General features: G+C 37.7%; 1 protein-coding gene across 2 annotated transcripts in view; it reads right to left on the reverse strand.

Moving 5' to 3' along the window:
* Positions 1 to 25,762, reverse strand: part of gabrb2b (gamma-aminobutyric acid type A receptor subunit beta2b) — a gene marked incomplete at both ends in the record, with an annotated part of 62,683 nt that extends 36,921 nt beyond the window's left edge. The window contains 3 exons of one of the 2 annotated variants that reach the window (XM_079248092.1): positions 24,637 to 24,704; positions 25,424 to 25,521; positions 25,680 to 25,762. In XM_079248092.1, coding sequence (XP_079104218.1) covers positions 24,637 to 24,704; positions 25,424 to 25,521; positions 25,680 to 25,762 — 249 coding nt within the window. Of the gene's footprint in view, positions 1 to 24,636; positions 24,705 to 25,423; positions 25,522 to 25,679 lie in introns of those variants that run through there. The other variant, XM_079248093.1, reaches the window with a different exon arrangement.

Below are 25,762 nucleotides of genomic sequence, written 5' to 3' on the forward strand. Positions count from 1 at the left end.
AAAAAAAAAAAAAAAAGAAACCCTGAAAATAAAGGTCCCTGATCTATTTCCTTGAGAACCACAAAGTAAAAAAAAAAGAAAAAAGAAAGTGGATCAGGGCACTGACTGATCATCGTTGTCTCTCTCCATTACCGTTCATGGCTGCTATAGCCTTGAGCAAGACACTTTGCAGTGGCACTGCTCCCTGGGCACATCACCTACAGCTGTCCATTGCACTGGGTGTGTTTACATGAGTTAAATTCAGAGGTCAAACATGTTTTTGAAAAAAAAAAAAAAAGTTTGTCTGCAAACCTGGAATGGACAATGTCGAGTTTTGTTGTTGGTTCTCTAAGGACAACGGAAATGTTCTTAAGTAACGTGTGTGTTTTGGGTTTATTTTGATGAACTCCTACTTTTTCATGAGTGCCACAACACTTTGCCCATTTAAGTTTCTTATTTTTTATTGTTCACGTTGCACATATAACTGAAAAATCATCTTTTGGGCACTATTATCAAACATCATGGTAATCTCCTCCTGGGATGCTATAATTGTAAGCAGCCGTTATTCTAAAAATTAGGGCTTGCAAATAAAAACTTGCTTAATTATTCTCACCATTTGGTGCCATTACATTCCTCTGCACTAAGAACCAATGTGAAATGTGAAAATGCAGACAGTTATTGCAGATTGTGATGTGCTGTTACAAAAAAACAAAAAAAAAAACAACAAAAAAAAAAAAAACGGTAAAAGACTTGAAATAAGGAAAAGAACATGACAGACTGGAAACAAATCTAATGGATCTGGTACTGCATGACTCAGGGTGCTCATGTAACATCCTCTGGCTTTCTATATCAATTTACAAAAATTCAGCATTACCTGTTCTGTTACACACTTTTTTTTGTTGGGTGTTACATTTCACCTGTGCCTTCATTACAGTTCAGTCCAATTCTCTCCAGAAGTTGTTTAAATCATTCTCTCGCCATACTAACTCACTATCTGACCAAGCCATAATACACTAATTTACCACCATGTATTATCATTAAACTCTAACAGGAACTCGTATATAGCTGAAAAGAGCAATAAATAAATGGACAACATGGAAAAGATCCACATTTATTAACCTGTTTCTGCTGTTGGTTCAGCATTCAAAGTATGAAACAGACAGCGTGGAATAAAACTGAGAGAGGAAATTGGATTTCCTTTTCTGCAAAGAATGCAAATGATGCATGTGCAAAGGATGCATTTACACCGGTGCAGTCAACACACTGACGGAGAAACAGGACCTTCATGATTAGGATTTAAAGCTCACAAAATGTTGAACGTACTGAAGATTATTTGTTTGTATTAATTTAAGAAAGTACCTTCTGTGGGACACATTCAGACGCTCAAATCCTTCAGCACAGCATGCAGGAAGTTACAAATTCACAAACAAATACAAAAAGCTTGATAAACTGCACAGGAATTATCTGGTTTTAAATCTAGGACACGATCAAAACAGTCAAGCCAGCAAGCCAGGATACTCACGTAGCTCCGTGAAGGAGGAAGCCTCCCCATCATCCATAAAAAAAAAAAAAAAACTAAGTTATATAAACTTGCTGTCTCAGGGAACTTTTTGTCATGACTGGCACATCGTACTTCCTGGCAAAGAGGCTGAACATGCAATTTTGAATATGCCTGTTGGCTGCAGATCTGACATCCCACAGCACCTTGGGAACCGGAGGATGGGATATTGACTGGGTGCAGTCAGGAAAATGGAGCAGCATTCCTCAGTAAAATCCTTGTTTGACCAAAATAGGTTTTGTCATGTTGTTGTTGTTTGTGCCGTATTTGGCTTGAGGTGCTGACAACCATGTTTGAGAATACGAGAACAGAGTTTTCCGAAGACACAACCAGTATAGTCGTACAGCAGCACCCTGCTATAATTGGACTTGGAGGAGATTGTTAGATTTGGGGTCAAATGCTGCATTCTGATTTAGACAGCCTTTTATCACTTATGAAAGACACATATTTAGGGATACTCTGAACAAAACAACTGTGAGAAAAAAGGATGGTGAGCTAGATACTATAATGAAAGAGAACCACAAACAACAACAAAAAAGATCTTGTTTGAAATCATAGATTAAACGTTCAGGCAGAAGTTTATTGACAACAAAAAAAAAAAAAAAAAAAAACTAAAAGAAGAAAATCTCCCCGACTGCACGTGCCGCCTTCTCAACCCTTCTTCAGTCCCTGGGTGGTGGTTATGTAACAGCTCACACTACTCTTTTTGGCATGCTGTGCACCGCAGCACGTGCAACCGAGGGGGTTGCTTGTTGCCATGCCGCCCTCTAAAACTATCTTCTCTGCTCTCATCAATGCACACCATCAATCAGAAGGGTTTACTGTGATGTATGAAACTGCAGCAGCGTCTCACCACACTGTATCTCTTCCACTGACATGTTAGAATGTGGACTCTGAAAATGACATCTGCATTCTGCCTCAGATCATTGATACAGCATCCAGAAGCGAAACATGCACCATAGATCATTACAATGAGTCTGTCGACTGCGTGCAGTGTAAACACTGACATCTTTTCTGTAAGTGCATTTGTTTTTGTTCCATTTCTGCAATTACAGTGCTGGCTAAACATGGATGCACTTGTACATTTTTTACCTGGCACTGACATTTATACATGTTCTTTGGAAAATATCTTGTGGTTTTTTTTTTCCTTTTCTTTTCCTAATATGCAACTTTTGCGTGTTATAACAAGGATTTTTCACAAAAAGCCATTTGCAAGGTTTCCATCTGCATGATCCTCTCCACTACTGGTTCAGCATGAGGTCCACTGTCATAGTTCAAAGCAGTCTGAACCTCATTTCTACCGGGTTGTTTTGAAATGTACTACAGGATCGCCGTCGACCTGGTGGTGATTTATAGGTAAGAAAAACTGTCTAAAATTGAAAACAAGGAAACAAATTGCCATGGGAAAGGGAGAACAGTGTTAAGTGACATAGGGTGTGCTTATTTAACTGCTGCCCAGAGCCTATTATCACAGGTCTATTTGTGTTTTGCTTTATGGGTGGTCTGGGCCCAGTGGAGGGGCCGGTGTGGCTATTTTACTTTGATCTTTAAAATACAACTCTACTCTGTCTTTGTCTTTTCATCTTTAGAAAAAAACAAAAAAGGAGGTTGTGTATCTCAAGAATAACCGCAGTGGGCGTGTGTGTGTGTGTGTGTGTAGTTGTCGGGGAGGCTGTCATAGCAACAGTCGTAATGAGCATCTGCACATAAACTATGGAGGAGAGAAAAAGAGCTTTGGAGAAAAATGGGAAAAGAGACAGCAATGCGGGAAGATGGATGTTAAATTTATAAGAGCAGACTGGGCTACGCTGCCAGCTTTAGAGGAGAGGACAATACAAAGTTACGTAAGAGCTATTACAGAACCCATTACAACCAATACATCCAACCCTTACTGTGTTTATGCAAATAATGGCAAATTTGGTCATTCTTATTAAAACACTTTAAATCTTGAATGTAGCAGTTCAGTATATGAGTCAAACTGAGTATAATCTATGTTGTTATGGAGATGGTTTTAATTGTTACTCATTTACAATAAGATGTGTACGGATAAACAACTGGATGGTTTATCTCATGAGAAAGTCTCTACTTCATCAGTACCATGAAGGGGATGTGTTTTGTTGAAAGATGGATTCAGTGGGAAAATACATGCAAATTAACCAGATGACTGAGTGACACCAAATCCTGACAAATCAGATTTAAACCTGAACAAAAAAGTCAAAAATTCTCGTGACACTAAGATGGGAACAGTGTTCAGCGTTAAAGAAGAACTGTCCCAAATCTATGAAATCCAGAAGTATTAGAACAAATATGTGAGTTTTAGCAGAAGCTTATTCAAAATAAACCAGAGCAGTTGTCACCGATGTGTTTAAAGCTACATGATAGTGGTCAGGCTGCCATGTTGTGTCGAGCAAATTCGCTTTATCAATAGGAGCTTTATGGATATGGGGGCGATGCAAAAAGAGAACAGAGGAAAGAAAAAAAAAAGGACAGTAAAGAGAAGAAAAATGAGACAAAGATGCCTTGTTGTATCTGTTTTGATAGATGCAACATTATTTATTCTGGAGCAAACAGGCCAAATAAAAGCCTGCACCAGCACCCTGTATGATTTCCTGTTGCCAATTTACTGCATGCAGTGTGCAAGCTGCTCCGCATGCAGAGCTGAATCCTGAGGATGTCACACATGGATCTCCACAGACTGTGGAATATATGTCACTCAGCTGTGGGGGGATCAGCGTGTTCATCATTAGGCCTGTTTGGAAATGCTGTGCCTTATGGCAGGCTGCTCATAATTCATTGCTGATGGTATGAAGACTATGTTGAGCGGAGGACTGAAAGCCACTTCTTGTTAGATAGCTTCTTTGTGGAGCTGAAGGAGGTGGATGATAGACTACAGTACGACCAAGTAGCTAAGTGGTGGAGGGATCGCATTTCTTCACACTGAAGGTATTTCAAAGAGAGGAGGCGATGAGAAAGTGGGGCAGGCTAAGCGAGGATAGAAGTATAGGAAGCTTTACGGGAAGGCAGCTTTTCGATTCTACCTCGCTCTTCAGGGTCAGCGCAGAAACACATAAATTTAAAGCATTTATCATGTTTACACACAACAGAACTACCGCTAAGTGCAAACGTCTGATCATATTTATAAAGTATTATGTCCATAATTTCTGCTGTCATCTTTGCAATAAGCTTTGAGCCATTCCCATTCTGAATGGGATCCTTCACAGCTCCAGAGGCTAAGCCACCACCTGTTGTGTTCTTTAGATGCCCTCCTTCGTGTACGTTTGTTAAGTAGTAATGATATGAGTCACACTTCAGTCCCATCGGCCCCACACCCCTCCCCCTCCCAGGCAAATAGATACACTAGGAGGTCCTCTATGATGGTTATTGCTGTGGGAATATAGCAGCAATGTAGGAAGATGCGGCAAGAAGCAAATGGACTGGGGTTGGTAAAAAACAGTGTTGAAAAGTGGAAGATCAAATAGGGCAAAAGAGGCAAAAATGAAAAGATGGAGAAGAGGAGAAAGATAAAAGAGGAGGGGAAGAAAATGAAGCGTGGGAAGGTCATTGCTGGTGCTGAAATCAGGGAGTAGAAGCGAAGAGCTTCGAGAATCAAAGCAATTTGCATCACTGCTCCACCGAGCTTTTGGGTGTCTTTCATTTACCCCCAAATAAAACCCTCCACCCCCTCCCATCCCTTCCAACAAACTCACCACCCCATTCCAGATCTCTGAAATGGAAAACGAGCTGAAAGGATGGTGAGAAGAAAGGGAGATATAGCTTCTCTACTCCTCATTCCACTTCTCTCTCTGATTTGTCTCCCTGCAGACTTGAACCTCTGTTCCTCTTTATTTAACCGGATTCTCCTTCAGTCAGGATTCACACAGGAGCTACAGGTTTTTTATTCTTTTTGGAGCTTTTTAAATATTCTTTTTTTTTTTCCATTTCTTGATATGGTACACCAGCAGAAAAGACTTTAATATTTAAATAAATATTCAAGTTGTCTCAACTTTTCTCTCACAGCTTCCTTTATGGCTGGCGTGGAGAACGGAATTGGGTAAAACACAATAGGACTACTATACTATACTACACTGTTACTCTTAAATAGAGTTTAATTGCATTACCAAGTTATTTTTGTCTTTTATATTAGCAATAAATGTTTTTTTCTTCTTGTCTATCTTTTACACTTCTAAAGACAGAAAGAGGTAATAGTTACCAGGTAGACAAATTACAATCACTACGAAAGTTTATAATGCAGAACCAATCATTGTAATCTAAAAAAAAAGCTACGTGGTGGTGGGTGGGACTGCATTTATTTTGGAGGACGAGGTTAGTAGAGTCAGAGCTGGCAGATGAGTCATATGTCTTTGTGTGGATTTCCAGTTCTTCATTCTCCTTTTCTCCCTCTTCTACATTAGCTAATATTTACTCATCTTCCCTAATCTGCTTGGAAATGATGCACAGAAGGAATCTGAGTTTGTAGTTTTCTAGAAATACACAGCAATAAAGTAGCAGGTACCTTCAGATATGAGCTTATTTGTAGACAAAGTCTTGCCTAACTTGACAAGAATAGAATGACTGACTTATTTGACTAAACTTTTCTTGCCGCTTTTACAGTTAATTAACTCCAAATCCTATCAAACTCAGTCTAGTTCAAGTCTAAAAACAATGTTATTAAATGTCAGCATTAACTTCTGCAATTCAGCTGCTTGAAGGGTTGAATAGCAAAGTATGTGCTAAAAGTAAAATATAGTCGCGAATCTCATCTCTATATGCAAGCACGTGAATAAAATATTCCGTTTTTTGCAAAGAAATACACAGTTTAAGTTTGTATATCAGGAACATATCATGGGACTACATAAATGTGAATCTGTCTTAGATAGTGTAAAACATTCAGTGACATGAAGAAGTGTGCCTTAATTCTGGTGGTAAGTTGAACATCAGGCCCTATAGCTGATCAAGTAACCTATCATAACCGTAAATAAACATTTAATATGGTGGTAGTGGTGGAGGAGGGATGGGTAATAACATGCAGAAGCATGCAACATTCAATGCATAACAATTTAAAGACACATAATCTTCTTAGTCTTTGCAATTATGCTAAGGATTAGATAATAATATGTGTTGTAATGAAAATACCTTGCATAAAGGTATATGCATAAAGGTATCTCATCAACAGATCAAAAGACACAAGTCTTAATGGTTCTGCTTATAATATTTACAATACAACTGCCTTTTGAAAATAAACACTTATTTGAAGATTTTTTTGGTACATTTTAGTGGTTGGAAACTTCTAAAAAATAATAAATAAAAGAAAAAGAAAAATAAGCAGTATAAAAAAAACTGTTATGATATTAAAATGATTGATTGATTTACAATATCAACTGAGACAGTCTGTAACGTGAAGAAAGGTTTATCTGCTTAAAGCCTGTCAGAAATTGATAGAAGCTGCTGTTTGTCACAATAATATGCCTGTTTAAAAAATATGACTTTAAAACATGGATATAATTGGAGCATAAATCAGGGACAATTAATAGATTGACATGCTAGGTAGTTACGTTCGAATGTTTGTCATATATATATATATATATATATATATATATATTTATTTATTTATTTATTTTTTTTTTTTTTTTTTCCTAAAGACGTTTTCTTAGTTTGTGGAATGGATGGAATGGATGGTTTATGGATAAGGGAGAAATAAAGAGCTTGGACTCTTGTTTGTTTACTTGTACTTTGTCTAACCTCTCTTTCCATTACATGGCTGTTGTCGCTCTTTCTCTGTGTCTCTTGCCTTCTTCCTTCAGTACATATCCCCCTTTTCCCCTATACACTTTCATCATGTACTTTGGCTTTGACATGGCTTTTAAGAGAGTGGAAAGCTGAAGGTGAATAAAATTTAGACAAACCTCCCCCTCCCCTTCTTTAGATTTCCCAAAAACAGAAGCTCTCAGCTTTGCCAGTTGGCAGTCCTGCGGCTGAACTGAATACATACAATATATCAGAGTCGACTGGAACATCTGCAGTCCTTTTGCACCCCTGGAGATGAGTAGAGTAGAGTAGAAAATAAGAGAGGGGATGCTGGTTTTGGGGGTGCTTTTAAATCCCAATGGAAGGTGAGGAGAAGCTGGTAGAGTTTTTGTCTTGGTTGTCATTTATACAGATGGAAGGTTAGCTATCCAAAGAGAGGGGATGTATCTAAGTGCACGTAATTTGTCCCACTTACTGCTCCTCCTGCAAGCCCAGATTCTCTGTGTGTATGTCGAGAAGATGCACACCTACACTGCATGCATCTTCTTCAACTGAATTTATGTAACTATATGCTTCAGTTTGGCAAACAAATGTATATTTTTTTGACACTTCCAAATCTCTATATTGCTGTACTTTGACCGCTGTATATGCACAAAGCATTTTCACTGTTGGAGAAATCCCACATCTCATGCATTATGGAGAACTGGAGAAACAGGGAAAAAAAACCTGCTTGCTATTCCAGAAGAATACCAAGATGCACACACACCTCATGTACACATTGTCAAAAAAGAGATAACACAATATAGAGACATTTGTGGATCAATAACCCATTAAGAGCATGAGTGAACTCAAAAAGTAGTCAACAGCAATCACAAATGTGGTTTACATACATGACATCCGTGTTCCTGAGTTCATGTCGTTTTCTTGGTTCGTGTACAGAGAGGTGTGAGCCCAGATTTGATGGTGTGTATGTAGCATCTCCTTGAGCAAGGACACCCTTAAAGAAGCAATATCTCCTCACAGTGGGAGTGACCTATAAGAGATGCAGGGGTCCTTTAGGGGTGTCAGCTCCTGTGTAGATTGTGTGTGTGTGTGTGTGTGTGTGTGTGTGTGTGAAGTGAAAGAAATGAAAAAAAGAAAATGGAACATTTATTTATTTACTCTCTACCAGGCAAGCAAACTTGTATAGATGTTAATGATGTGGATTTTTGCAAAGCCAGTTTCCTCATGCCAACTGGTGTTTCTTCTTATTAAACTACAGAAAACAAATAGATTTCAAACAGAAACTTGAATACCTCCAATCTGAGTGGCTCAAACGAAATGTGAACAAATAGTGTTACACTATTTTGTAAATGTCTAGCCATGAGATGGACTGGCAAGCTGTTCGAGGTGTACCCTGCCTCTCCCCCCAATGATTTGCTGGGATATGACCATTTCATGTGAATGGACCATATTGTATAGGTGATTAATAAAATATGCAATCACTGACAATGTATAGTATTCTACTCTAACAATGAATTAATATCTAAGACTTTCCATCTATATTGTAATCTAGAGGGAGTGAAGTGGAGAAAATATAACAGGAGCAGTTCTTGGTTTTATAGTACAAATTGTGCCAATTCCTCGAATTGAGAATAAAAGGAAGGACTAAACTGTAACTGCTACATTATACCTCTCAACACTATCTCATTATCAGCTCTCAGTGTTATGTTTAACTGCTGTTAAAAACCAATCCACACCCGCCATCTCTGCTGTTTGGCCATTATCAGCTCTGTGTATTTTGACAAGCTGTGATAAACTAGTCCTTTGCTCCATTGGCAGCAAGAGTTCACACATGCTGCAAAAGCTGTTTGTTGGTGCCAGACATAAGTATAGCCACAATGACCTGCAAGACCAGTTATATTGTTGTGGTGACTGAGCCCCACCATGTGAACAAGTTATTAAAACTTTGAAAAAGAAAAAAAAAAAATCAAATCAGTACACAAAACGTCTTATGTTCATAATTTTGACTGAAGATAACTACACGAAACTCACAGGTGATTTAAAGTCAGATTGAAGTTATTGTCTCTGTCTGGCTTTGAGGTGTGTGCATTTAATTTTCATCATCCTCATAAGGCTATAAGGGTCCAACAGATGTCTTTTTTATTAATGTAACAACAGAATGGAGGCCTTGGTAAATACCAGAAGGACAATTTTGGGTTAAAATTTCTAATTGTAAGGTATTTCATTGAGTGCTCTATAAAGGGTTAAGGTAAGAGTGCATACTCTCTACACCCCACCTGTTTTATTTGCAGATATCTTATTATATGCCAACTTTTTTTTTGCTCGCCTTTTGATGTTTCTGTACTTTATTTTTACTCCATCTACTCTTTAAATTGTTTCACTATTATAATTAACATTTTTCTTTGTATGGCAGTTAGATTTCTTTGCTATGGGTCATATTGGCTTTATCAGCCCACACCTTAAAGTCAACAGGCTTACATTCCTTTTTGCGTTTTCTCTCCAAACTTGCTATGCTGCAAGCCATGAAACACACAAAACCCTTATTTGCGTTTGTGTATCTAGCACATTTGCACCTGCCACAATTTATACAATCACTTTGTAAATTATGTGCAAACCACAGTTCAGAACCATGCACAAAATTCTATACTGCACATGCAAATGACTTCACACTAATTGGGATCTTAGTTGATCTCGCCCATTCTGTTTAGAAGGCATTTATTTAGAATTAAATAGTAATCAGCATTATTGACTGCAAATGGAGACTACCATGAACCTAAGCTATAGGAGGAGGATGCCAGCGTAGGCTGAAATCCCAGGAACGACAGATTTCTGATAATATATAAAAATCAATTCATCTATGATCTTAACTGCTTAGTCCAATTCATGGTTGTTGGAAGCTGGAGACTATCCCAGCAATCATTGGGCGAGTGGCAGGAAAGCCTGTGGATAAATCACCAGTCCATCACAGGACCACACATAAACTGGTTCTATTAATTATAGGTGTATAAAAAGGCGACAGTTGTTTGTAATTGTGACAAAGCTGCCTTGTCACTGACACCCACACCCCCAACCACCTACCTGACTGTGTTCTGGGTCGTCAGGCCCAGCAAATCTCTCGCAGTCCCATGTCGCCGCTTTAGTTCAGTTTTGCCACCTGTCAGGTAGCAGACTAATAGGGATGCACACCTATTGGTTATGCCACAAATACTGGGAGCAGGTTATGGGTGGGAAAACTACTGGGATGTCATCTTCATCTGCTGGGGGGTTGGTGAAAACTGGGTTAAGAGGTTTACCTGTGTTTTATGGCTGGAGTATGCTGCAATGCGGCAAAGACGTCATCGCCCCGTGACTAACAGATTTTCAGAATAATACACCATAGTATTATGTTTTTCTATATGTTCATCTGTGGAAATATGTATGGGGTTATGTTCATGAACTTTGTTGATATGGTTTCTTTGGGTGGTTGATATATTGTTGGGATATTTGGGGGAAAATCCCATTTATTTGTAGTAATGGGACGTTCATGGGAAGGGGCGGGGCATTGTGTTTTTAAGACGCTCATTCAGAGCGGACCAGGAAAGAGTGTGAGGAGTTAGTCGGAGAACTTGGTGTGAGTAATAAAAACGTGTGTTGCAGAGCGGGCAGCCATTATAAATACAAACTTGTAAATTGCGTAAATAGCTGGCTGGTCACTGTAAATGTCACTGCACTGTGGAGATTGATGCGTACAATAAAACCCACATCAGAAAAGGAGCCACAACTTCGCCACATCATTGTACAGCGAACAGAACCCCGTCACAATAATATTTTTATAGACACTTCGTAAGATTTTTTTTTCTCTGAAACAAACAGCTTACACTTATAAGTTTGTTCTTTTGTTTTAGATGTGGACTCATAACACGCTCTGTTTATTTATAATAAAATATGACTCCACCATTAGAGAAGAGAAATGATGTATAATGACTCCATTATGTGAAACCCAGGACAGTTTGTTGTGCAAAAAAAAAACACTTGCTGAACTAAAAAAAAACCCTGCTTTCAGACTCGCCCGTGCACAACATTTTGACCTTTTCTGGATCACCGCAGGAGGGTGAAATGAAGCAATCTCACTCTTCCTACACTGTATGGGATATCATACTGAGTGTGTCAATCTGAGCATGTTACCTTGATTAACAATCTAAAAATAGGCTCCACACAGTGATGAGTGATCCTCTGTAAACAACACAGAGCTTAGGAACAAGTCACACTCAGGCTTAAGAGTAACACAGTCGACCCTGACTCAAAACAAATAACTACATTTCCTAGTGGACTTGTTTTCTGAACTATAACATGAGTTGACTGCGGCTGTTACATGCATCTTTTTTTTTTTTTTTTTTTTGCTTTCTCAATGACACAACACCTGCAGTGACATAATGACTTACTGCACATTTTTCTTCTTTGGAAAAATGTGTACACAGCGAACAGTGGGTTTTGTAAGATAATGCACTTCTTTTAATACATAAATAACAACCTGGCTCAGAGCCATTTTAGAATATATGGCCAAAAAATACTCCAGTCAACACTTGTCAAAGGCAAATAGCTGTCAGAGAGCATTTAATGCTGATTAACACTGAGAAGCAGAAGGGCACTCAGAGAGACTGCCTGGACTGAATCTGTCTCAAATTGAATAGGTTCTTCATTCACCTATGCCTTACCACTCCATAAAGTTTCGTAAAATTAAATTAAAAAGTTTTTGAACAAGCACAGAGACAGAACCTTTAGTTAAAGGCAATTAGTAATTTCATTGACATTACGTAATAAGTTATTGTACATATAGATGTGTATACCTCCACACTGCTCTGCCTGTACTCTAACTAGGACTGCACAATATTGATGAATAATATTTTTTAATGCTGTCATAGCAGTATGATTTATAATATATGTTATTTAAGTAAACACCACATAGTGCTCATTATAGATGCATCTGTAGTGATGGTTGCACTGCGTGTCTGCATCTGCACATGCTGCTGTGGAAAATACAGAAGCAAAGTGGGTAAGAGTGGAAAAAAGCCCTCATCAAATCCCCTGCGATTGGACAATTTCAAGTCAAAAATGTCTTTGTGATATGGATATTATGTATGTTAATGATTCAATGTGCAAATGCAAATCATTTTCAATATATTGTGCAGCCAGATAAAGGTTAATGAAGATTCACAGCAAAACAGGACAAATCAAACCCAGAACTAGTCCCAGCCAGTCCTGTTTCATTAGACAACCCCTCGCCTGTGCTCACTCTCTTCTTCCATAACAGGCTAAACCACGTTAGCTAACCAGAGAGGAAAGCTAACACAATGGAGAGACGTACTTCCGGTTGGATTTGTCAAAATAAACGCATTTACGGGTTTAAATCGCAGCATTTCAAACGGGAAAATGTTCTATTTACATTTTATTCTGAAACAAATTCCATGTTTCCGCCACTTGCAGATTTTCAAAATAAAAATATTTAATTATACCAACCTATGATGTCAAAACAGTTATACAGATTGGTTATTTTGATGGACAAAGGAACTAAATTACTGAATTTACTTAGGTTAGTTTTTTTTAATTTAAGCAATGTTTTTGACGAGACTTAGTCGCTTTGGATAAAAGCGTCTGCTAAATAACAGAGATTACAATAGAACAGACATCTTTCTTTTCTACAGTAGCCCTCAAACGGTGAAGGTCTTTCATTTGTTTTATATGGTAAGAAACAATAACTGTTCACCAAGTGCAAGCAAACACACTTTTTAAGATAATTTTTCAACTGTTTCCCTTTCCTAGTCTAAATTGTTCTACCGCAGATCAACAAAGCCCACAAACTGTATAGAAGGGCTTTTTAACAGGTAATATGCATAGCAACCACAACTTCTGCAAAAAGTCTTATCAAACAATGGTTGTTTTTATACATCACCAGAAGCAGTTGATGTTAAGGAGGCTTGTTGAATCCTACATTCAATCTTCAGTAAAATGAAGACATTTTCTGTACATCATCTATCTCAACCCAAAAGTGGCCAGTGTAAAAATCACTACAATGTAAGCTAGCTAAAGCTCGGAAGCCTCTCACCCCCACCCCGCCCAAACTCTGGTCTTTTAATTAGCTCAGAACTCCTTTCCATTTTTCTATTAAGCAGAGTAAAGGAAAGGCCTTGGGATAACCGTTTTTTATTTTTTTATTTTTTTTTATTTACAGCAGTAAGCTAAAATGCTTTCAAGCTATATGGATGCATGCACGACCCTGGGCATGCATCCGAAATTTGAAACTAATTGTGCCTTTCCAATTTCTTAGCTTATATCACATTTGGAGTACTCTGCAGCATCCTCCACGAGGTATCGTTGGTGCAAGTGAAACTGGCTAATTTCTCCTATGCCATCATTGTGTGAGCGTGACAGGGAGAGTGCTGTGCATATGGAACAAAAGCATTGTTGGCATGGAGTGCAGCTTTGTATTGTAAAGTACTCTGAGTGATAAATAGCATAGTGCTTTGCAAATGCAATTTTGAGTTTCTTGAAAGCCGACAGTGGTTGTTTCCCCACTGTTAATACTTCTTAGGAAAGCAAGCCAACAAAAACTTCAGCCAAGTGTTGTGACACCAGCTAAACCCAAAAAGTCTATGTATGAGCGTGTATGCCGACACAAGCGCAGATCAACAGTGCAGTGTGGCCAGTGAAATGAGCGATGTCCCCAAAAATGATTTGCTCGCCGATTAACCCACTTTGATTTGTAACTCTGTCTAATCCTCCCTGCAGCAGGGCCCCGGTCCTGTGTCATCATTGAACAGGGGGAGAAAATATAGAAATGAGAGGGACCATGAATAGAAAGAGAGGGAGGGAGAGAAAAAGAGCAACAGAGGAACATACAATGTAAGTATGTGAGGCAGGTGGGGAGATTATTACCTTACTTAAGTATACAGCAGAGTGCCAATATGTTGTTAACTCTTCACGCTCTGCCCACTGACTAAACCCACTGCTAGAGGGGGATGGGCTGTTGTCTGGACATCTACCCCATCATTTACTGTCACAGGCAGCAGTGAATCAGATGCCTAACTAGTGTGCTTGTTTAACCTGAGGGAATTGATTACACGCCTTCCTTCCTCTGACATTTAGAGCTGTGCTACTAATTGTACAACAAGCTTTCTGTTTAACATCATGATTGGAGCTGTATATCTCTGGGAAGACGCTGATCGGTTTCATGCTTGTCCATATATCAGTGTTTAATGCTTTAGACTACGCTTAAATAATAACAACTGGTTTTAATAAAAGTACACACACACATTTAAAAGAAAAAAAATAAAATAAAATAATGGTGGACCCTTTAAGAGAACTTCCACAAATATCAAAGTGTAGCTGCAGGGCTCTTAGTAGGTCTTAATGGAGTTCGCTTTAAAAGTTTTAAACAGATTGTTTTGCAAAAGAGAACAGAGAAAAGGCTTTTTCTACCAAATCAAAGGGTGAGCATCAACCCACATAACATGAATTTCCATTTATATTTAATGTAATTGTTTTTCCCCACGTTTGGCTTTCTACATTGTGTCTGTGCAAGTCATTAAACAATAAAGAACTCATATGAATGCTAAATTAAGCCAAACTGCAGTGTGCTACAGCAGCTCAATATAGATAGATGGATAGCCAAACTGTTTTCTCAGTTAAATATCAAAATAAATGGCTGTGAATTATTAGCAGGTCATGATTAGGATGTGCTCGTTTGCTTAGCTTAGCAGTTTAACAAGCTAACATAGCAGTTTTTACCATTGTAACAGAGGCTAAGGATTTTAGAGCCAACACAGGTAAAGTCAGGCTTTTGGGTCTGAAAAGCTTTGATCATGTCTAAGCAAGTTTAAGACCTCTTGTCTAGAACACGTTTAACTATGATGTGTCTTAACATATGCTGTGGCTATTTCCTTAAAAAAAAAAGTATGCTAACTACAAGAAGAATGGGTTATAGGAACTATTATGGGAAGCTGTTCAGTCTTTGTACTGGGCTTTGTGCTGGTCTATATGACAAATAAAAACACACCGCAATGCATGTCGGTTGACAAAAATATCTGCTGCTGGTACTATTGCAGAATGGCACTATTGCTGAAGAAAACGTCAAATTATGATCCCAACATGAAAGAAAAATGGTGAAGCAAATCAAATCATTAGCACTGTATTAGGGAATGAAAATAAAAATACTTTGCAGAAAAGCAGCAAATTGGAAAAAAAAAAAGGATTATATAAGTTTTTAAATTAAAAAGCCCAATTTAGAAGGCTGGACAAATTTGTTGTGAAAACTAGAGATTTGATGATACCTGTAGTGAGAAGCAAAATATCTTTATATCCATTTTTACACACAGCTGAAGAGACTATAAAGAAAGAAAAAAACTGGAATTCTTGTAATGAAAGCAGCTGCTTCTCGGCTTCTCCTCCTTCTTCTGCCTCAAACTCATCTCACCTTTCTTAGCTTGAAGTATCCCAGTGTTTCCAGCTGTGCCATACCTTACCTGCCCACTACAAACTGCTCTTGAGTTGTACTATTCTTGCCTCACGGGGATCAATACCTGCTTTACTCATTCCTATAATTTATGGAATCAATTAATTTGGATTTAAAAATAAAGAAAAATAAACATCTATCCGGTTCAATGTTGCTGTAACCTTTTCATATTCTCTTCACATTTTTTTATAATGATAATTTGCTGCTTTTTCATTTATTGCCTGTCTGGTTGACTTTGTTTTTAATTAATAGCCTGCCTTTGAATAAATTTATATAATATCATCTTCAAAGTTTGGGATGTCAAATTAACAATTCAGTGTTGGATACTTCTGTTTAAAATGGTATTTTCTCTTGTTGGTATTATTTATTTGCAGTCATTATTGTGTGCGGGGTAGTCAATCTAAACAGCCTGAGTTTACTAGAATTATTTTTATTTATTTTACACACACACACACACACACATATATATATATATATATATATATATATATATATATATATATATATATATATATATATATATATATATATATATATAATTTTATCTGAAGCCTTTTTTGGCCCTTTAACAAAATTTAAAAAAAAAATGTATATGTGTATATATATATATATATATATGTGTGTGTGTGTGTGTGTGTGTGTGTGTGTGTGTGTGTATATGTATGTGCATATAATATAAAGAAAATATGCAAAGTACTAAAATAATTGACTAAACTGACCTCAGACATTATGATTTATTACGCTTTTTTTATTATTTAAAGACCTGTGATGCACCTTGACCACCGCTTCTGGCTCCCCATGAAGACTGTTTGAAGTCCAATAAGTGCTAGGAAGACTGCTGTGAGTCCACATTGACACAGGTTTCATCATGTAGTGCTGGAAGCATTGAGATTTTTTTTTGTTGTTTGTTTTTTCAGACCAGCAGTTAGTACCTACGTTAATCAATCTGGCAAACTGCTACTTCTCAGATGACAGCTTGTTCTAACAACAGCACAAAAATGCATCAGTCCTCTGCATGCAACAGGCTGTTTTTTCTGAGACTACAGCTTATAATGTAAAAGAAACTTGAGGCGTGAAGTGTTCTAGGGATGTTCCAGAGTGGTGGCATGGGAGACCACAAATGTTGTCAACTTTTTTGTCTGGGCTTGCTCTTCTCAACTGTGAGTTTGTGCAAAACAAAAAACTATATATATATATATATATATATATATATGTATATATATATATATATATATATATATATATATATATATATATATATATGTATATATATATATATATATATATATATATATATATATATATATATATATTTATATATATATATATATATATATATATATATGTATATATATATATATATATATATATATATATATATATATATATATATATATATATATATATACATATATTTTACGTCAATTGATAGACTGGCACCTTGTCCAGGATGTACCCTGCCTCCTACCTGCTAATTGCTGGGATATGGTCCAGCCACCCCACAACCCTGTACTGCACTAAGTAGTATAGAAAATATACCCCTTTGATGGCACAAACACATCTATAATGTGGATTCCTATAGTCTTCACTGCCAGCGATGTCCCGATAAACCATGCTATATAACTTTTTCATCTGGGATGCCGCATGGCGATGCAGCCCAGTTTAGCTTCAAACGCAAGCAAACAGAAATAAACACATTAGCCATTTTGAAAGTGTATCATGACTGATTCAGCAAAGAAAAATAAGAAGACATAATGGAAGAAGAGAGGAAAAGAAAAAAAAAAGAATGGAACACAGGTCAAGAAAATACTGTCTTTTACACAGTGCAGGATGCAGGATGCCGATATATCAGACAATAGGAGGCACATCGCTGGGAAAATTCCAGTTCAGTAGTTCATCTTTAAAAGTAAATTAACGTGCATGTTAAAGTAGCATCAAGTTCTGTGCTCAAAACTAAGAGGTCGTTTGTCATCCCCCTAAATCCAACACATAACTACTTCTTCTAAAGCACCACCCAGCTATCAGGAGAGTACAGCTTGCAAACATTTCCACAATGACAGATTCCAAACTTCTTTTTTTCTTTTAGGAATATGCAAAATTTTCATCATGAGAAACAAATAAACATATGGACCACTTGGTTACAAATAATATTTTGAACTACACTGACAATGTGTGTTTCAGATGAATGTGCAACAAATGTATATTTTTTTGTGTCGCAGTCGGTTAAAACCCACAATTTGTGCAATGATTTTAATTAAATGTTAGTTGTTTTTCAGTAATAACATATTTTATTTGGGCTTAGAAAATAATTCTGGTTAGAGCTAAATACGTTCATTTTACAAAACAAACCACCTTAATGAATGTCCATTTACTGCACAAGTATACACAACATACAACAATGACACTTTGTCACGTCCTGGCTAGCCTTTGGGAACAGCACCATTTTTGGATAAACATCATGCTTTGTGCCAAAATACCTTTTTTTTATATTAATATTTAGATGTTACATCAACAAACATACATTTCACATTTCACATCCAGCTGCTCTCATCATCGCTATGGGTTGCATATTCATGTAATGTAGTTACAGATGTTTGGCTCCTGGTAGCTATCCTAACTAGCATTTCAGTGATGGCAACATGTCTTCACAACAGTTCAAAGTGAACAACATTCTTCTCCAAAAATTATCATTTACTGTTGCTTTCACATCCATTTATTACTTCTGTCATCCACTTCATCTGCCATTTTATGTCTGCCCTTTCACCACATTCAAGTGACCCATGAGTGTGATCCAAAGGAATTATGGAAACCAGAGGGAGGCATGTGCATCTAAACCTTCCAGCATCAATAATGCAAGTCGAAAGGAAACTCCTTTCAACACTCTACTCACACTTTTTATCCATTTCTCCTTCACCCCTCCAACATCCCTTGTGACTTTCCAAAGCAAACGGAAACCCTATTTTCTACATTGGTTTGTAATGTATACAGCTTCTGTGTGGCTTTCATATTTTTCTCTGAAAATGTCGGCGAACCGAGAAGCAACCAATATTTTTTTTAGGAGGAAAAAACATTTCAGCCAGATGGAACAGTTATGAATTCATAAGTCAGAGTGTGTAAGGAATGACATTTGCCACCTCTGGGTCAACGTGTACAAAAATCTATGATGATGCAGTGCAAATTAATTGATTCATATTAAACAACAGCAAAGTAATTGTCCGTCACATCTCTAGGATGTACTACTTTTTCACATTGTTTTGAGAGAAAGAAAATTTCTCTGTTGCCTACATAAAGGATGGAGAATGGTTTAGTTCAACATTGATTCCTTCCACTTTCACCAATTTATCTTAGTCACGCCCACAAATGTGCTTGTAATTTGTTAAAGTGAACTATTTAAGGTCAAACCATAGACTGTATATAAAGAGATGGACGGAGCCTCTGTGACGTCACCCATAGGTTTCTGAAGAGCTGAATTCAAGCTCGGTGGGCGGTTCCTACCATCGCCACCTTGGCAGAGGCATGCGCGTCGTCTCGCTCGGAAAATACAAATATGGGCAAAGAGGTGGAGCTGAGAGGGGGGCTGTGCATCATGGTGAATGATTGAAATCAAGCGAACTCCAAGCTTTTTGTAGCTAAAAGCTAACCGAGCTAATCTGGAGATAACAGGAGCTAACTAGCTAACGGAGGTAAGCGGGCTAAAGCTAAGTCACGTTGTTAACTGCCTAAAAACTGCAGTTGTTCTACGTTCTTCTTACTTGAAGCAGGAGATCAGTACCTGTCAATCAAAAGGACACGCCCCTAAATATGCCAAACTACGAGATTAAATTACTTTTAAACGGGCGAGTAAGAAAAAAATCATTCCCCCTACAGTTGTCATGAAGGTAAACCTGACCTATAAACCGAAAATGGATTTGTGAACCAGGCTGTAAACATGTTTATTTCTGCCGTGAAGTTGGCCTAACATGAAGGGGGAACTACAGTTTTATGCACTTCCGCATAGGTTTCACTTTTAACCACCAGAGGTAGCCGCTTGGGTCAAACAAAGCTGTTGTTGGTAAAACAAATTAACCAAATTGCAGAAACGGTTTGTGTGCAATCACTTCAATCCTTCTAAACAGTGCCAATCAACTTACTTAATTAACCAATAACTAATGAGTGTGAACCTATATAAGCAGACATTTAGTCAGTTTACTAGTTTGATGTAAACTTCCTTTTCCTCTTAATGACATGTAATATATGCGTATAATGGTAAAAGTTGGGAAAGAACAAAAATTGTTTTGTTATTTTGCATATTTTACACACAGCGGGCCGAGGAGGGGGATGACAGCAATATTAGAGAGAAAAGCATCAAGGTAGAATCTTTAGGTAGGTTATAGTTCAAATATGCATTACTGAATACTCTTATACTTACATTGATTTAAATGACTCATGAAATGGTTCATTGATGAACTCTTTTTTTTTTCCTCTTTCTTTTGAGTTTTTGATTGGTGCCTTGAAACTTGACTGTTCGTGTTCAGCTCCAGTGCTCGTAACCTTCCATCCACAGTAGACATCTGTCAAATAGGCAAAAAGCCTTTGAAACCCCTTCTGTGCTCTACCTTTTAATAAAATCTGTCTTTTCGTTGTCTTTTGCATAATTTAAACTGTGACTTTCCTGAAAGATCCCTAGTTTAAAAAGATGACTACTGTGAGGTTAGGATTTGTGAATGTTTACATGTACATGAGTGACATGGGGGAAGAGATTTTACATCTCTTGTGTACAACTATGTCCATGTCTGCCTTTGGCGCTAGCCACCAAGGTTTGTAGAGAAAAGACAAGAGACGGACAAAACAAGAAACCAAAGCTTTTTGGAAACTGAAGTGTTTTCCTATTATTTCTAAATGAAAGGCCACAGTCAGCGATTTGATGTGTCAATCGATATGGAGCGACTACATCCACTTTTTTTACAAACATATTATTTGAGGGTTTGCGATGTATTGCAAAATAACCAAAGCAGAAAAAATATATTTGTTTTCCTACTTTTACAATAAATAGCAGCTTATGCTGAAGTCTATCTGCATTTGCTCATCAACATGTTTTAGTTTTTGAGTTTTAAGTATCGAGTGGAGATCGTTTCAATTGTTGCCAGCTTTTTTAATAGTAGGACAAAAGAAAACAGAACAGTGTAAAACTCACACATTTTAACTGACTTTTGCTCATTGCAATTAATTTATTTCTGTCCACCGAGAGAGACGTTTTCCTGCCTGGGAATCTTCACACATTGACTGTACACTTAAATTAGTAACTAAAACATAATGAAGCATCACTATGTCAAGAAACGCTAATATAAGCTGCACTGATCACTCCTTGTATGTGATTTTTGGCTAAACAAGTTGAAATAAAAGTTCATTCATATGATAGAATATCATAATATATAAAGATATACTTGTGTATAAAAGTAAAAAGGATAAAAACTAGGTTTTATGTATATTAAATGATGAGTAAAGTCTATTAAAAATATATCAATATTTTTAAGACGAGTCAACTTTTGGCTTATGTAAATTCCTAAAGCAGTTATCAGTTCTCTCAGCTTCAGCAACAGAATACTGTAAGTGGCTGACAAATACATTTAGACATAACCACTAATGCAGATTTAATATCATTTAACAGCATTCAGGCCTGGATGGGATAAAATGCAACATCACATAAGTGCTTCCAGACAGCCTCCTCCTCTTTTATATGGCAAGCAGTGTTCTTTTGCCTTTAATTCAATGTGCATTCAAATGCACTACATCCATTTATTGTGCATCATATGCACACTATACAATGGTACCTTCATGCATTTACAGCAAACATGCTGACTGGTGGAACTATTAGAATACTAAAATAAGGTGGGGCTGGGGGTAGTTCTGGAATTCATCGTCTTCCAACAATCAATAAGCTCCTCTTGACCTTTAAGAGCATCAATAATAGTATTTCTGCCTTTTGGAGAAGGATAAAAAATTTAGCTCATCCTCAGACGAGAGTATTTCTCTCCTGTGAAAACTGCTGGTTTATGATTCAAGTGTTCGGGAGCTCAGCAAAAAGCAAATATTGAGACTACAAAGACAGCAGAAGTAGCACTGACGAAAACTGCCTGGAGAAATTAGAAGAAAACAAAAAATTGACCAATGGTAATACATATCTTGATAATCTCCATTCTTACTTTTGCTAGTTTATGAATTAAGGCTTGCAAAGCTGATTGTCTTGGGTGGAAAGCCTGATATGACATTGGTATTCAGTGTGTGTGTCTCGTTCTGTACTTCCACATCTGAGTCATGCAGAATGAACCTTCAGCAGTAGTAGGTGCATGACCTTCCCTCTAACACTAACACCACTGCTGACTCTTCACATGGTAAACCTGTCCATGTCAAAACACTCTCTTATCTATGGCTGTCTTTCTTTCTGCATCTTCAGGTCACGTGCTCAGAGGTGAAAATCTTACCCTTTAAGCCATACTCCCCTTTTCCTTCTTGCACGACTAAGATCTGGGATCTGAAACCTAAAAAGTACTGACCTTTCATGGGAGTGTAGAACTAAAGAAAACACAAAAACTAAACACACCCTCCTAATGCCACAAGCTGCAGGCCTGAACGCATATAATGTAGTTTCCAACATGCACTGTGACTCAGTAAAGCTACAGCATGTACACAGTGTTTTAACATCTAATCGGTCATTGCTTGCCAGCATTTTGTTGAGACACACCAACAAACACTTTTCATTTCACCATCAACATAAAAAAGAAACAAAGAGATTTCAGTTTCAGGTACACTCCTGCAAAATGCTTAAGTCCAGCCACCAGAACAGCTTCTATGACAAACACCAGAGACGACTTCATGTCCTCTGGGCCACTCTGCTTGAATCCTGCATACTTATTTGGGTGACTCATTTAAAGTGAGCTAGAGGCCTGTTTTGTTTCTAAATTGGTTTCTATCCTGTGACATTGCTAACAAAGTGCTAAAGCAGATGGTTTAAGACAAACCACTTTGAAGATCTTCATTTTAATGGCCTCTCTGGAAAAAAAGTCTCATATATATGCAACGCCATCACCTCTGTGTGTGCCTGCTTTTTAATGTAAAGCTCCCGGCAGGGAGCATGGAGGAGAAATAGAAGATTATTATTAACACATAGCAACCCATTTATGTCCTGCTCTGCCATAAAGACAAAAAAATGACATTGTTGGATGCATCCCTCTGTGACATCTCTCCATTACCCTCAACTCTCTGCCCTATCTGTTCGCTAAAGACAGAACACAGGGCGGCTCTGCCCATGCACCAAAATAAGTGGCAGACAGAGAGCCAGATGGGGTAGCGGAAATGGAAGAAAGGAAAGTGCTTCTACACCAGCTGCTAGCCTGAAAAGTGGTTACATTTATATTAGGAAGAAGAGCAGATCAAAGATGCCAGGACCATTACCCACACACATGTGGCCCTTCTTTTCATGAGACTCCAATGGGTCAGGTGGTAATGACTCCCCTTTCACATTAGAGAATGTTTAGAGGACCGATCCTCACAAAAGGGATGGGATGATCAAAGAAGCTGTGAAACACTGGCTTTTTGTGTTTGGAGAGTGGGATTCTTTTTCTTTCTTTCTTTATTTTGTCCATGTGTGGGTGTGTGTGAATAAAAGCTGAAGCCCTGATCTACTTCCAGCACAACATCATTTTAAACAAAACATGTGGCTCACCATGAAAAACACATAAAGTGATGATATAATTACCTTCATTTACAGAAAGTGATCATTACATGACAGCCTTTACCATATACACCATACACGTTTTGTCATATTTATACAAATAAATGGATGAAATTTAACCTTATGTATTTAATGGAGAATTCTGTGGAGCTCGCTAAACCCGCATTGTTTATTTATGTGTGTATTTCTGTATATGGGTCCATGGTTGAGCAAGACTTATGTATGCATAGATGCAAATAGAGCGTCATCTGCTTTCTAATCTCTGCAAAACCGACGTAGTCTACAAGAGCAGGAAGATAACACGAGCACAAGCTTTGAGTGCAGCTGCCAAAAATATTCCAGAGTGTTGTAATTCCCTCACATCAAAGCATGACTCAAATCACGGCTAACACTGAAATGACTGCATATTTACAAATAAGGCAGCCATTACAAACGTAGGCCTATCACCTCCCACAGTGGAGGTCAACCAGGGAAAGTTTTGGAAAAAAAAAAAAAAAAGATACAAATGGACGGTGGAACTATCAAATCCTCACACACATTACCATAAATATCCAATTTTGCTCACCTTGTCAATTGTATAATAAGTGTCAAGAGTGACCTTCTACCATGATGAAATGCAGCCTTGTGCTTCTCCATTAAACGAGCTGTAGTTCTCCAGTCTCATCACTAAGAGGTGCACTTGTATGAAACTTAATCTCCCCCTTCTCATTCCCACTGCTCCTATGTTCCCCCACTGCTGTTGTCGTCACATTTCCACAAACCAGCTATGACAAACAATTTACAACTCAGCACTAATAAAAAAAAAAAAATAAATAAATAAAATAAAACGTATCTTTGTCTTTCATTTTAATCACAGTAACTTGGTATGCATGGGCTCTTTGATTCCTAAAATTAGAATTACCAAAGTAAAATAAAATAAAAAAAAGCTATATTTAAACGCTTTCTTTTCATGACCACAAAGATGAATGTTTGCCAGGACGCAAGCCGAGGTGAGTTATGGAAGTGCAGACACATTTGCGCATTAACGAGGGGGATTCCCCTCCTTTGGGGGGGTAGGGGTGTTTCCCGTGTTAAGCGCAGGCATAACAGAAAGACATGGGATACAGATCTTGCATCTGGTATTATAAAGCAGAAGAGAGAAATTCTACTTACCATATTGACCTCTGATACCATGTCTATACTGGCTATGTCTATATTCATTCCCACCCCTACTGGAGGACCTGGGGCAGATATAAAGAAATACATAATATGTATTATAATATAATATATTATATTAAATATATATAAATATATAATATATTATATATAAACTAATATATTTAAAAAAAAAAAGGTGAGTAAAAGAAAGCGTGTAAATCAGCAACAGCTTGAATGATTCTGCAACATTCATTTATGAGAAAAGCTTCATAATAAAAGCGTGAAAAGACAATTTTAGCTGTCAGCCGGATGATAGTGCACAGAGATGGTTTCAGGTGGGACTGGATTCCCTGACCTGCGGTGACAGAAGCGTCCCCCTTAAAAGTTGCTGACATGAAAGCATGCCTTGGCTGAAACCTTAACGGAGACGACAAGGTGTTTGTTCATCATAAACACGCGCTCTGAGCGATGACAGCTTCATTTCGTAATTCGATTAATGTTTTTCTTTTTGTCAATTAATAAAAGAGCAGCTGCAGTTCCATTGACAGCCTTCATATTTAAGCCACATTACCCCTTTCTTCACCATTATGTCGGGTTGTTTTGACACATAACAACAATACAGATTTAAGAAAAAGTCATATACCGTGGGGAGACGAGAAGCCGATGGTGAACACACCTTTTACTTTCAGATACACAAACCAAGTTGAAATATCGGCAGCTGTTTTACATTTCAACGCTGGACTATTACCGGCTGACAGCGATTTACCTGAAGAAGAGTTTGTGAAAATAGGTGTCCATTTACCTCCGAAATCTGGCCTCAGTCGTATATCATAACCTTTCAACAGCCTATCCACCGTTTCTTTCACCAAAGGCATATTGCTAGGGTCATTGACACCGACACTATGGAAACAAAACAAAAAAAACGCTGAGAAACACAAAAGGACAGCAGATTTGAAAACGAAACAGTCTTGTATCATAAGTGTCCAAGTATTTTCCAAACCGTCTAAAAACACGGTGACTGTAGTAAAACGAGAGGAGCCTCCGACCCATTTACTTACCTCTGAGTGCGACCCGCTGCTACTATGAGAGAAAACAACCAGACCCCAACTGTCCTCATTCCTCCTATTCTCAATACTGCCAT

This window comes from Telmatherina bonti (genome assembly GCF_933228915.1).
Source record: "Telmatherina bonti genome assembly, chromosome: 10".
NCBI classification, from domain to species: domain Eukaryota; kingdom Metazoa; phylum Chordata; class Actinopteri; order Atheriniformes; family Telmatherinidae; genus Telmatherina; species Telmatherina bonti.